Raw genomic sequence first — 14,959 nt, 5'->3', positions numbered from 1 at the left:
GTAAAACAAGTACTTACTTTTAAAAACAAGTGGGGTATTCTAATATCCTTTCAAAATAACTGGCTATCTCAATCACTTCATTTTTATCTTTTCCTAGCCCAATTCAATACAATGCCATAGAAGGGATGAAGAGAATTCAGAAACCTCATGAACTACTGGGTTGATCAAAACTCCTTTTCCCTAAAGGAGGTTACAGTCTTGCTCCATTGTACACAATTGGGGAAAGTAAGTAGGTGCAGGACCCCATGACTCCTTCAATTAAATCCTCCAGAAGTTTCCCACATTCAAGCAAAAGCCAAAGTCCTGGTAACAATCTAAACACTGCTACATAATTTGAACCTCTGTTTCCTCTGTGGTCTCATCTACATTCACCTCATGGCTCAATCCCGGCCAGCCCCTGGTCTCCTTGCTGTTCCCTCTGAGTCAAGCCACCTCTGAACATCCTATTAAAACACTGAAGGCACAAAATACATCATTGCTATAGGGAAGACTGAATGAACTGTCTCATCTTTACATCATGACCTGTTGGCTCATTGCCATTTACTCTGATGTCCATTTTCCAAATTTCTGAATCACATTAGCATCACAAATTTAAATAAATCTTTAAATTTTTTTTTCACTTGGAATTGATCAGTGATGACTGAAATGTCATGGGTTAAGAGTTTTTCCATTGCTTTTTATCGGAAATGACTTACAGTGACCATTATCTAAAAATGTAATTTTAGTTTTGAGACCCTGTTCTAAATTTTAAGAAATAATAGCTTGTATTATACCAAGCACTTTAGTGTGATTTACCAAGATATATTATTTATTTTGCTACAACTAAAAAAAAAAAAAAATTCAATTGTAAAACTTGATGGAAAATAACTACAGTAATTAGACAAGCTGAGAATTTTCTTTGAAAGGATTCTAGTTTTAAAATATTTTAAAATATTTATTAAAATAGATCTTCTTGTTTGTTTAGATCCCTGGAAGTAAGATCACTAAACTATAGTTAGTTACCAGCTACCAACATTAACCCGTGTCAATTTTTTTAAAAAATCCAAAGAGCCAACAGTAAAAACTACTTACTTACAACTAGTTTGGGAGTGCAGTGTCCTCCTCCCTCCCTCTCCACCCCCCCCCTCTAATGTCCTCCCTCCCTCCCTCCCCCCTCTCCCCCCTTCCTTCCTAATTATATTCTGATATTTTGAGCTTAAAGGCTCTAAGCACATAAGCTATAGAAAAAAACAAACCAGCTTGTGATTTAAAGGGGGGAAAGTGGCCATGCATGCCAGTGTCTCCACCTCAACAGATCTTGTCCTCATGGACAAGATCAAGCTCATTCTGTCTCCATCTAGTTACCTCACCGGAGGTCAACTTGGGAAAATCACCTACAGCCATCTAGAAAATTGCAATCAGTGAGGCTTATCAACAGGCCCATCCATGTCACAATGTAAATCTTTTTCCATTTCAAAAATTGATGGCTAAGGGCTCTTGAGTGGTGGCATTTGATTCCACATTACTCTGCAGTATGTAAGCAAAAACAAAGACCCATGATTCTGAACCTTCTATTACAGACCCACGCCACACTGTGAAACAAAACATTCCTCAGGAAATTGCTAGTGTTATTGCCTTCTTCCCATCAATGTAAACAGCTTTCCTATTTTCCATTCTAGATTTAAAGATAGGAGCATGGCAGTTAAACATTACATTTTAGAGTAGTGCTTTTTCTCCTTAAAATAATATTTGAAAACAGCATGCATAACCAAAAGAACAACTGAAATAACTCATGAGTTAAAGACCAATCCTTCAAGGAAATTCTTTAATATTCTACTTACAACCTTGTAAAGTTAGCATAAACAACTGCAAACAGAATTAAGCCAAGAGAGCAGATATAACAAAGGAGACAAATAACTGGGTTGGGGGCTACTGGGGGTTGAATCCAGGGTCGCTTTTCCATTGAGCTACATCCTTGGTCCTTTTTTATTTTAACATAGGGAGGGTCTCCCTAAGTTGCCGAGTGTCTTGATAAATTGCTGCAGCTGGCCTCGAACTTGTGCTCCTCCTGCCTCAGCCTCCTGAATTACAGGCATGTGCCACTGTCCTGAGACAAATAACATTTAATAGAAATTTTAAACAACCCTCAAGAATGGAACATTAAATGCAGTCAAATTTAATCTTATCTCCCTGTCTAATGCAGCTAAGTTTTTGGTGGGGTTTATTGGTTTTCAAAAAGCTTTACAGTAGCTTCATTTCCACAAAGTAGAGAAAACAAGTTTTAAAAGACATGCAATCAAGGGTTATTATGAGCTCATAATTTCCCAGCTTTTCTTACTGAACACTTCTATTCCTATGGAGTCATTTAATCCTGGAGTTGAAAATATGCAGAAGAGATGTCCTCAGCACCAATTAATGACCGGGGATGAACATACTGAAGCCCAGATACACCTCCAGTGTCTGATTCACCTGTGCTGGAGTGAGGTCCAAGTAGCAGTATTTTGATAAATACCACGTGGTCTTAACATTATACTAGTTCCCACCAAATCTTCTAAGAAAAGACCTTAGGGATATCTAGCTCTGCTGAAAAACTTCCTGATGTTGAGACCTGATACCTCATTAGAAAAATTCAAAGACAATGCACTACTTTAATTTTTTTTCAATGGGGGGGGCAGTACCGGGGATTGAACTCAGGGACACTCGACCACTGAGCCACATCCCCAGGCTTATTTTGTATTTTATTTAGAGACAGGGTCTCACTGAGTTGCCTAGCACCTCATTTCGGTTGTCTAGCTTTTAACTCGCGATATTCCTGCCTCAGCCTCCCCAGCTGCTGAGATTACAAGTGTGCACCACCACCCCCAGCAGTGGCAATGCACTACTTTGAAGAATAATTATTTTTCAACAAGAAATGGCTATTTTTACACAGTTTAGAAAGTGATCATTGCCCCTTAACAATAGCAATAGAGTTCCAAGATCTCTGCACTAGTCCCTCCTCCTAAAAATCACTTCATCTAATCTCCACAAGCCTAGCTCCTTGTTCTCTCAGGTCTGGGCTCAAATGTCACCTCCCTGGGATACTATGCCCTATCACACTTTTCCCAAGCCAGTCTCTGCTTACTAAGGGCACTTCTCTCATCTGAAGTGTGATTCTCTCCTTAGGTGCCTGATGCAACACTGTATCTTCAGCAAGTGGCACACCACCCAACAAATAGCCACTCAATACAGATTTCTGAATGAATAAATGAGAGAACAAGAGATAATGAGCAGGGCTGGGGATGTGGCTCAAGCGGTAGCGCGCTCGCCTGGCATGCGTGCGACCCGGGTTCGATCCTCAGTACCACATACAAACAAAGATGTTGTCTCTGCCGAAAACTAAAAAAAATAAATAAATATTAAAATTCTCTCTCTCTCTCTCTATCTATCTATCTATCTATCTATCTTTAAAAAAAAAAGAAATAATGAGCAGTCTAATGCAAACAGAAAAACTCAGATTTCCAGGCACAGTGGCACACACCTCTAATCCCAGCCATTGGCAGGCTGAAAAAAGAGGATTGCCCAAGGCCAGCCTGGGCAACTTAGCAAGGCCCTGTTTCAAAATAAAAAGCTCAGTGGTAGGGCAGTCCTGGGTTCGATCTTAATTTTGTAGATAATGTAATGAAATCCCAAAAGGAAAAGATGCCAGTCTCCAATTTTATTTTGTAATGATTGTGACACTTTTGCTAACATTTTCCTATTTTCCACCCTTTTCTCCCCACCTTTGTGAGATGTTGTTTTAAGATCCTAATCAACGATCTCAGAACCCAACTATCAGAGAGCAAAGATGGATAATGAAATAAGGTCCAATTGCCTGAATCATCCTGGCTTCTCACCAAGATCCAGAATGGACAGGATGTGATCACACTGCAGGACCAGCTTGGCTGACCGTGGAAATCCGCCAGGTATTCTGCTGATACATGTATTCCCATCACCAGCCAACGAGGCAAGGAAGCAAAATCACTGCTAATTCACCCACAAAACCGTCCACCTTTTCCCTTGGTGTTTTCACACAAGCTTGTTATGGGGATGACCAAATTCCACCAATTTCTTTGACATACACCTATGTTTCTTTCCTTCTCAGTACCCAGATAAGTAGACCCTGGGCCACTTTCCCCAGCCCCAGTTCCCAGAGTCACCTACCCTCTCTGAGTCTCTTTACTTTTCTTCCCTAATCAACCCTATTTTCTTCACACTTAAAACATCAGGATCTTGCCTGATGTTTTAAGGCACAGTGATACATACTTGTAACCCCAGCAACATGGGAGGCTGAAGCGGGAGTATCTTAAGTTTGAGGGCAGCCTCAGCAATCAAAGAGACTCTATCTCAAAAATAAAATTTAAAGCTGGGCCCAGTGGTGCACGCCTATAACCTCAACAGCTTGGGAGGCTGAGGCAGAAGGATCTCAAGTTCAAGGCCAGGCTCAGATATTTAGTGAGGTCCTAAGAAACTTAGGTCCTAAGAAGCTTAAATTCTAAGCAAGTTTATCCAAAAAAAAAAAAAAAACATGAATTAAAAGGACTCATAAAACCTACGCATCAATTTTGCCCTCTAAAAGTGCTCTTTCCCATAGTATCTGCCTTTGTAAATGGAACCACCTTCTGTCATCCTGAGCTTCTCAACTCCACCCTTTTGCTCACTTTCCACGCCACTCACATCCAACACTGTATTCTATCCTGACTCCTAAATAGCTCTTAGATGCGTCTCCTCTTCCCCATCCCCACTGCCACTGCCCCCCCACCACCACCACACAGAATCTACCCTCTATGACCATCGCCATGACCTTCGAAGCTGCACTTGTGACCCTGGTCAAGACATTTCATCTCTGATGTGACATGGTTCACTGAAAAGAAAGTGGGCTTCTTAAACCACTTAGTTTTGTGCCCTTGAGAAGGGCCCTTGACCTCTCCAAGACCCAGTATACACAATATCTACTTTGTACAGGGACTGCTATTAAGAATCAGAGACAAGGCCTACAAAGGACCTAGACCTAAGGGAGCCTGTCATCTAGTTCAGTGCTTTCTTATTTGTATTATTTTCTTATCTATAAAAATGAGCAATAAGTCTCTGAATAATTTCGAAGATTCAATTAGATGAGGTGTGAGGCATCAAACACAGCTACAGTGTCATTTCCTGGGGGTGGCTCCCTATTCCCAAGACAAAACAAGGCCAGCGCTCTTTCCCAACTGTATCTCTGGCACTTGACTTCATATCCCTTCTCCTTCAGCATAATGAGTTGTTTAATGGTAAGACTCTGCATCTCTTCATACCCTCCTCTCCTTCAAAGCCACAATTACAGGTAAAACTTTATGTGTGAGAAAGTCCTTTACCACATATTTCCACACGCAAGTAATTATCACATTTTCAAATCTGGAAAGCAATATCCACAAAAGCAAGTGTATTTAAGGGGATGACAGGACAGAATATTTTTAAGCCAGAAATTGTAAAAAAAAAAAAAAAAAAAAGATTTCAAACTATAGCTGGTATACATAGTCACAAAAACATGGTAAAGATGATGAAAGATTATAAAAATCTTGCTTAAATCATATTTGAGAAATAACTTTGTCAGAGATGATTCCTTGAGTTGAAATAAAAAGGACAGATGAAGCTGGGTGTGGCCACACATGTCTATAATCACAGTAGCTCAGGAGGCTGAGGTAGAGGGTTGTGAATTCAAAGCCAGCCTCAGGAATTTAGGGAGGCCCTAAGCAACTCAGATGGACCCTGTCTCTAAATAAAATATATATTAAAAAAAGGCTAGACAAATGGCTCAGTGGTTAAACACCCCTGGATTCAATTCCAGGTACCAAAAAAAGAAAGAGAGATGGTATAAATCTGAGAAAACAGGTTAAAAAAGACAGAGATGATTGAAAGTGATTGATTATTGAGGTTGTTTGTAACAGTCCCCAAAGTGTATGTCAGTAATATTTTAGATTTTTTAATTAATGTGATAATAAGTGCAAATATTTCTTCTTTAAAAACACAGAACAAGATGTGATGGTGCATTTCCATAATCCCAGCAACTTGGGAGGTTAAGATAGGAGGCTCACAAGTTGGAGGCTAGTCTCAGCAATTTAGTAAGGCCCTAAATACCTTAGTGAGACCCTCAAAATAAAAAAATAAAATGGGCAGGGATATAGTTCAGTGGTAAAGCACCCCTGGGTTTAATCCTCAGTACCAAAAAAAAAAAAAAAGTAAGAGAAAAAAACCAGGTGGGTGGCACACACACACCTGTGATCCCAGCTACTCAGGGAGGCTAAGGCAGGAGGATCACAAGTTAGAGACCAGCCACAGCAGCTTAAGAAGACCAAAGTCTCAAAATAGAAAATGAAAATTTAAAAGAGTTAGGGGTGTAGCTCAGTGGGAAAGTGCCCCTGGGTTCAATACCCAGTACTTCTAAGTAAATAAATAAAGTAAGTAAAAGAGAAATTAAAATAAAAGTTTAGATATATCAGTTAAGTCTTAACTTTCTCTTCACATTTATTCACATAGATTGGAAAAGAAATCAGAGAAATTTTTCTCCATATGATTTTGTGATTTAGAATGTACAGATATAAAAAGAAGCTAACAATCTTTCTAAGCATGTGAAAAATAAAAATTAATTCTGTTTAAAGAGGAATACAAGCAATTTAAATGACTTTCCTCAGATCCCTAATGTAACAATCTCTAAAACTGCAGAAGTAAATGTTTATATTTGAACAATTTAACTACAGCCCTGAAAAGCTGCTCAATGCCCAGAAAGTACTTCTTCAGCAGCTGGTACCTACCCTGGTTGAGAAAACAAGGCAGAAAATGAGTTGAAGATTCCTAGAATATTGTCTAGTGTAGCCTAGCTGCAGAACGCTCCTAAGACTGTCACACGACATGTCTTCTAAAATGCTACCAGTAGATGCTGAATCACTCTTTTCTAGGGGATCTGGCTAAATTTTTTTATTTCCAATTTTGACCATTCTGAAGTAAAAGAAAAATTTCAAATTTAAAATTTGGAGTCTTTTATGGATGTATATTTATAGTGTTACTTATTTTAGAACCATGACTCTTCTTCCAACACTGTTTTGGCCTGGGAGACAGACACAGCGCTGATTTGCACATATCCCAAACATATCATCAACCAGGCCCTGAGCATAACCCGGCAGGTGTGCCCCTGGGGCCACTGAAGAACAAACAATATTTGTGAAATCATAAAACCATGGTCAAGTATTCTAGTGAACATGCTGCTGCTGCAAGTATAAGGAAATGGAGAACATTATCATGATGTCAGACATTCTCTCTCTCTTTTTTTTTTTTTTTTTTTTAGATCCTTGGTACTTTTTCTTCAATTGTGTTCCTCTGTGAACAGAACTGTAGCAGTCTTGTAATTCAGCACAAGGCAAAGTCCTAAACAATATCAGACCAGACTAAAAAGCAATTGGGCTGAGAGAAGAAATAACTAGAAAAATATTAATGAATTTTTTTTCTGTTATTTCCTTCAGGCCACATTTCTCCCCTGCAATACTGTCACAGCACTACCTAGTCTGGGAAGGAGGTTGGCAACACTGTTGGATACTCACTGTAGAAAACAAAATTATTTTCAAAAGCTAAGTCATGATGCTAAACTGCAAGTTACTAATGTCCAAAATGAATTCAGTACACTAGTTTCTGTTGATATTTCCCATAAACTATTCCGGTTATTTTTCAATGAATCATTTCTGCTGAAAGAACCTAGAAATAAGCCAGAGTCCTTTTATACTTGGCTTTTTAGTTTTAATGCAACAATATTAAAATATAGAGAAAACATTCTCTATATTCCTGAGAAATCAGAGCAGTCACAAAATGTTTTTAAAAAATGGCTTCCATGTGACATCATCGCTGGAATATCTCAGTTTGCACAAGTATTTGGGATGGACTTTAGAAACAGAAAACATTACTTGAGACTGATTTAGCTCACTGAAGTAATGCTCCCAACTAAAGTACATAAACTTATTTAAAGGGTAAAAATAAGTTTATGTACTGTATAACCAAATATAACGATTGCTTTATTACCCTAAGATACATTTTCAGATAACTGTGCCAATTCATTAGGAACCACAAATTGTATTTTGTTTATGCTAAAGATAACTCAAAATACATATATGAATAAATACCATTTGGTAAAAATAATCCTGATCATTTTTTTAACCTCCTGATATACAGAACAAAATTGCCTTAAATTTCTATAGAAAAAATATAATTGGTGTTTGTATTATTCTGCAATAAGCAGCCACTGTTATATTATTGCCATGAAATTTTTCCCATTTTCTCATTGCTGATGATGACACTGTTACAGGTAGTTACTCCCTACACTTCCTACTTTTCTTAGTCTCTCTCTGACACTAACCAATATGGACTAGTCAATACTTGAAAAAGGTATCTTCTTCCAGTATAAACTGATTCTTTTATAAAATATCTATTGTATACCCTCTATGAGTTAAGCTTTGGTTAAAGATTTTGGATGCAATGTTCATTAAGATAGATTTCTTCAGGTTCATTATATTAAATGAAATAATCTAGGCACAGAGAGATGAATACCATAATCTCATTCATATGTATAATAAAAAAAAAAAGTTAATCTCATAGAAGTAGAGAGTAGAAGGGTAGTCACCAAAGGCTAGGGGTGTTGAGGGAAAGGAAACTGGGGAGACACTGATCAAAAAAAGACATAATTACAGTTAGATAGGAAGATTAAGTTCAAAAGATCTATTATACAGCATGGTGACTATAATTAATGATGATATATTTCTTGGAAAATGCAGAGAATTGGTGTTAAGTGTTACCACAAAAATGATTGTATGTGAGGTAATGCATGTGTCAATTAGCTAGATTTAACCATCTCACCGTGTATATATACTTCAAAACATCACATCATGCATGATAAGTACATATAATGTTGTCCATCAAGTTTGAATAAATAAATAAATAAATGGCAGGTTCCTTGACTTAAGAGTTCATGGTCTATTAAAGGCAAAAGACAACTGCGTTAAGATTTTCCATGCAGAGTAAACACAATGACACAGAACTATCCCTAGAAGGATTGTTTGAATCAAGCAGGAAGGTCATCTAACAGTTGTATTTCATGTCATGAAATAAATCCACCTCCTTTATCACAAAGGTGATGCCCTAATACTGTCTGGTTTCCACTTCTCCATCTTGGCAAAGCACTGTTGATAGGTGAAGACAACGTCAAAATATCTCTGAGAATCACAGTCATAGTCCTGTTCCCATACGTCATAAGGTTCAGCATCACATTAGACTAACAACTAATCCAAGTTGGAAAATATATAAATAAGTCCAGTGGTTGTTAAGAATAGGCATGCATATACCAAGAAAAACATAAGCCATGAATTTACAGCCTGGTATATAAATACTGTTTTTCTAGTTGAAGTTTTAAACCATATTATTACATCTATTTTTTTGGTTGTTTACTATCTGAATAAAAGTAAGCTATCTGAAAGTATAAATGCTTACCATATTATGTGCTAAATTAGAAGGCAGGTTGATTAGATACATCATAAATCAAGTCTTTTAGTTATGAAAACACACAAATAAGGCCTTCCTCTCCCCTAAAATAAATTTACATTATAAGAAAAACATTTTTGAAGCTATGTGCATAACATTTAAAATGCTAATATGCACCCAAAAATAAAGACTTAACATACAGAAAAGCAGTGCATATGTACACTAAAATTTATAATTGGTGACTTGCTACTCATAGTGCCTACAGAATCAGGTAAAAGAGACTGAGTGCTTTAAACAATATGTATGTTCTCACAAGTGCTTGATAGAAAATCAAAGCACATTCATGATTTTCTTCCAATACATCAGTCTTTAAAAGAAGCCAAAGACCAAAGACAACAAACAATATACAAGGCCCATTTGTGTATTCTGCTTTTATAAATATGGTCATTTTAACCTGAAGAGCCTCATTTGAAATGCAGGGCTACCCACATATTTGATATATACCATTTTTTCAGACCATCTGAAGGCCATTCAATTTCCCCATGGTCAGGGTGACCTCATAAGACTTGGGCATGGCCCAGCCTGGCTCAGAGGTGAAATCAAGGCAGCAAGATCACCCAGCAAAGTTGTTTTGCTCTAACAGCCCTGTGACATGAATGACCAAAGCCAAGGAGAATGAAGATTGCCCAGCCTTTGTCAAATGGAATTGCCAGTTCTCCTAATGACAATTCCCTACCTCACTAAGAAGCAGTTGCATTTAGCAAAAAGCTAAGGTACTACTGATTCTACATCTTGAAACTGTGGGTCTTCAGGCACAAACATACTGGTCATCTGTGTGGATTGTGGGATTGTTACTGAAACCTGGGTTTGAAATAACAGTTTTGAGAAGTTTGATCTATCCATTCCAACCTGGTTCTGTATGGCCTTAGAGAGCTGATACTTGAGGACTCCAGTGAATGTCCCTCCCCCACAGGCTAAACAGCCAGGGCCTCCAGAATTTCAGCTTAGACATTCATTTCTTGGGCAATTTTTCTCTTGGGGTGGAAAACAATGGACTCTTTCCATTTTTTTTTTTTTCTTGTCAACAAAGGACTCTAAGATGAAGTCCTTTCAATTGCATCCTTTCCGACTTCTTTATAAATGACGAGTGGGCCAGGGGAGTGGGGGGAGCGGCCGAGCAGGGAAGAGGTGACAGGCAACTCACCTCCTTCAGCTGCTCCAGCTCCTGTTTGAGGCTGTCGTACTCAGCCTCCAGCTCGTCATACTGCTGTTTGAGGGTCAGCTTCTCTTCCAGTACCACCAGCCCGTACTCAGCAGCCTGGATCTTCTCGTGGGTCGTCTCTGTGAGCTCCTTGGTCAGCCTCTCTATCTCGGTCTTATAATGGTCCACCGTCTGCAATACCTCTTCTGCGGCCATAGCCCCGGTGGATGGAGACAGGAGGGGGTGACCGGGTCGGGGAGATGGGTGCAAAGCAGGCGGGGAACGGGAGAAGCAAATGGGGAGGGGAAGCAAAAACGGGAAAGAAAAAGTGTGCCTGGATGAATGAGCAAAGCAATACCCTGACGGCTCTGCTGGCCGAGGCAGCTACACTGCCCGAGAAATTGACGCGAAATGCAACATGGAGAATGTAGGCGAGAGGCTCAGGGGCGAGGCGGCAGCTGCTGCGGCATGTGTCCTCTGGGCCGGCCCCTGCTTGCGGTCAGCAGCGGTGCGGCATGGCCTGGGCTGCGGCGGCCGGGGGCGGCGAGGGGCTCCGGATCCCGTTATTCAGAGGCCTGGGGCCGCCATGTCTCCCGGCAGCGTCACTGCAGTCTCCCCCTGGGTCTAGCGCGCTCCGGCTCCAGGCTCGCTCGCTCGCTCCACCTGCTCCCTCTGGCCCTGCAGCAGGCGGTGCGGAATGATGCAGTCTCGGGCCCTTCCCGCCTGCCCTCGGCTCCAGGCAGGGGGCGGGGAGCGGATGGAGTCAGCGCGGGGGGGGGGGGGGGGGGAGGAGGGAAGGACCAGACGGAAACGTCCCGAGGCGCCTCCCGCCGGGCGCGCAGGCTGCCACCACTGGCTGCACCGCCCGGCGCGCGAGGCGGAGGCCGACCTGGCGGGGAGGCATCGGGAAGCTAGGCAAGCGCGGCGCCTGTGCCCGGCCCAGCTTTGCTAAGCAGGAGTACCTTCCAGAGCCTTGTCCCCTGAACTTCGAAGCCCCCGAGGGTGGTGTGGGCGCCCCAACTATCTCGCTGCCTTGTGGATCAAAGCTCAGGAAACTGCCTGGAACTTGGTGCCTTCTCCAAGGGAACGCAAACAAAATCAACAAGATCATAGCCCCCCACGCAACCTTCTTCCCGACCGTGGGACCTCTGGCTCACTGTAACCTTTCCTAGCTTCCTACACCCTAACAAATGCTGCTTCCAAAGCTTCCTATCTGTGGCCCCTAAGACACTTGCCCTCCCTCATCCTCTTCTCCCTGCGCCCCACCCTCCCCAGTCTTGCCCGATCAACCAAACTCGCCACTAAAGAACCTTACCATCCCCCCTCAAGACAGGCTTCCCTAAAATTGTTTGTCCTTGCTGGGCGTGGTGGCACTTGCCTGTAATCCCAGCGACTGGGAAGGCTGAGGCAGGAGAATCACAAGTTTGAAGCCGGCCTGGGAAACTTGGGGAGATCCAGTCTCAAAATAAAAAGTAGGGCTGGGGATGGCGCTGGGTGGTTTTAAAAAAGAAAAAATGAGTTCAATCCCCACTACACACACACACACACACACACACACACACACACACACGATTACTTGCCTTCAACCAACGTTTTCTGGTCCAGTTTATCACAGGATCATTGTCTACTCTGGAAAATAACATTATAACCCATGTACCAAATAAGCCTTTAGGCACTATTTCCTCCCAATGGTTCTTCCAACGAGGCACCTTACTCTATTTCATTAAAGAATGAAAGAAATGTCCATGAAACTTCCTTTACAAGGTATCTATAATACCCTACAACAAACACTGTAAATATAAGGGCAAGGAGTTCTTGAGATCATGTGCCAAGCCTTCTTCTGAGTTTGTTATATCAAATTTCTTCAGTTCTTACAAGGATTCTGTAATGTAGGAGCCACTGTCTCCAATGTATAGGTGGTGAAAGAAAGTCACAGGAAGGTTGGGTGATTTGCTTCAAGTCAGGCAACTCTTTGAAGTGATGAAGCCCTAAAATGGATTATTACGTTGGCTTCACCTCACTCATTTCTAATACAAGCTTAGCAACAAAATAGTATGAGTTTGTAAGATAACAAAATTAATATGAAAGTGATGAAGAAGTGTCGTAAAAGGACAAAAAAGCAAAGAGATGAAAAGGGTTGGAAAGAAATGAGGAGAGAGAACAATCAAGAGGGAAAGGAAGAGCAGGAGAGCAAAGAACAGTTGTGTGTAAATAGGAGGCTGTGGGTTCCATAGACCAATGGGTCTCACCAGTTCCTTCCCTCTCTCCTATTGAGAGGCACCTATTCCAAAGTGTTTCTCAGTGGCCACGATGTGTTCAACACTGAATTTTCAGAACCAGAGAGCAGAAACCAACCCTACACTGTGCATATGGTATAGGAAAGAAGACAATGGATAGTGTGGGAGGAAAAGAAAACGAAAAAAACCTTTAGAAAGCTTCCAGTAACAGGCTCTCTGGAGGTAATTTCCATTGCTTCAGAAACCAGAACCCCCCCCCCACCAAAAAAAAAAAAAAAAAAAAGATTCCCTCCAAATGCTTACAATCAAAATATTCTCTTGCAATTATCTGATATAAAAAAAGGGGAAACTGTGCAGCCACCATGAATTCCAACATCAAAGAGGAGCTGGGATTATAATAATCCCATCATTACACCTATGCTTCCCAGGCCTCACCCTCCAAATGAAAAGCCCCTCATGTGTGCCCCTGTTGCACCTGTCCTTTGTCACACTGATAAATGATGATGAGCTGCAAAGGAGATGAAACTCACAATTGTGGAGATTTTTGTGTTATGTCCCTGAATGGTCCTCACTCCATAAACTAAGCAGAGCTCTTCCAAAGGAATCATAATACACAGAGTATTATGGGATAGAACTAAATGGAGTTTGCCTCTGTGGCTTTTCTTGTTCTAAGTTTCCATTGCTGCCCACTCCCTATGCTCTATCCTGCCCCCCATTTCCCTCATTGATACACTTTTGTTAACTTTATTCAAGCCTGAATACTATTTTAACACTTCAAGATTTTGCTTAGTTCAACTTCAGTCCTTTATATGTTGATATTTAACTTGAAGAATTTCTTATACCCAATTCTTCCAGTACTGCAAGTTACAATTCCCTCTTTTTTTCATATATGTCTGAATACTTGTGGGTATGTGTCAATGAGATATACATCAATGACAGGTACATGGAAAATAATTTGGGTTTTGCTTTGGGTTTTTTTGTTTGGTTTGGTTTGGTTTGGTACTGGGATTTACTGAGTTACATCCTTGAATCTTTTATTTTTATTTTATTTATTTATTTATTTGTTTGTTTGTTTATTTTTTGAAACTAAGTTGCTCAGAGTCTTGCTAAACCACTGAGGCTGGCCTCAAACTTGCAATCCTCCTACCTCAGGTTTCCGGGTCACTCAGATTACAGTCATGCACCTCTGAGTCCAGCAGAAAATAATTTCTTAAACTATTCCTAGAAGCAGAGTTTCCTATACTTTCTTATCTTAGCAGTCTCCAATTATTCTGAAACTTTCTTTTTACAAATATTTAGGAGGGAAATTGTATTTTGTACCATAGTCCTCTAACCAATCTCTCACCAACTTTGTCAGCATGGATATTGTTTTCTTTTGCTATCACTCATTCATTCACTCATTTAAAAGATGTTTATTAGACACCTCCTGTGAACAACATACAATAGTAGGCATTGTGAAATCAATGACCAATAATGGTTGTCAATAGTTCCTTATGTCCAAGTGCTTATGTTCTGAAAGGGACAAGAAAAAAAAAAAAAAAGCAAACAACCACCACCACCAAAAACAGTAATTACTGGGATAATTCTAAATTGTGACATTGGCAGGCAGGATGTAACACAGTGGTTAAGAAGACAAGCAAAAAAAAAAAAAAAGAAGAAGAAGACAAGCAAGTCTACTTGATTCAAATCCAACTTTGACACATACTTGCTCTATGTTTCTCAGTTCTTTCATTCTTAAAAGGGGGATAATAATATAACCTACTATTATGAATAGAATAGTATCTGACACCTAATAAGCAGAATTTTTTTAAAAGTTTTTGAAGAAAAAACAAAGATAAACAGAAAGAAGAAGTAACAGGATGATCATTGGAGATCTCTCTGAAGAAGTGATAATGTATTATCCTATTATCTTAAGAACAAGAGTTGAACATGTAAAATGTTGCAGGGGGAAAGCTTTCCAAAAAAAAATAGAGTAACATGTAAAAGCCTGCAGCAGAAAAGAGCTTTGTGAATGCAGAGAATAAATATCACA

General features: G+C 40.2%; 1 protein-coding gene across 13 annotated transcripts in view; it reads right to left on the bottom strand.

The window, feature by feature from the left end:
* BICD1 (BICD cargo adaptor 1) overlaps nt 1-11,451 on the bottom strand; it is a 245,684-nt gene extending 234,233 nt beyond the window's left edge. For 6 of the 13 annotated variants that reach the window (XR_014024008.1, XR_014024009.1, XM_081309428.1 and 3 more), the window contains exon 1: nt 10,694-11,450. Coding sequence is in view for 11 of the 13 variants with exons in the window: in XM_081309428.1 (XP_081165554.1) it covers nt 10,694-10,906 (213 nt within the window). In the remaining 2 variants the exon portion in view is untranslated. Of the gene's footprint in view, nt 1-10,693 lie in introns of all 13 variants that reach the window. The other 7 variants (XM_081309424.1, XM_081309420.1, XM_081309427.1 and 4 more) reach the window with 2 other exon arrangements.
* Nucleotides 11,452-14,959: the final 3,508 nt, after the last annotated feature.

The sequence above is a fragment of the Spermophilus citellus genome (assembly GCF_964194105.1).
Source record: "Spermophilus citellus genome assembly, chromosome: 10".
Lineage (NCBI taxonomy): Eukaryota > Metazoa > Chordata > Mammalia > Rodentia > Sciuridae > Spermophilus > Spermophilus citellus.
Note: the sequence above shows the minus strand (reverse complement) of the source record. Positions and strands in the feature narration are given on the sequence as shown.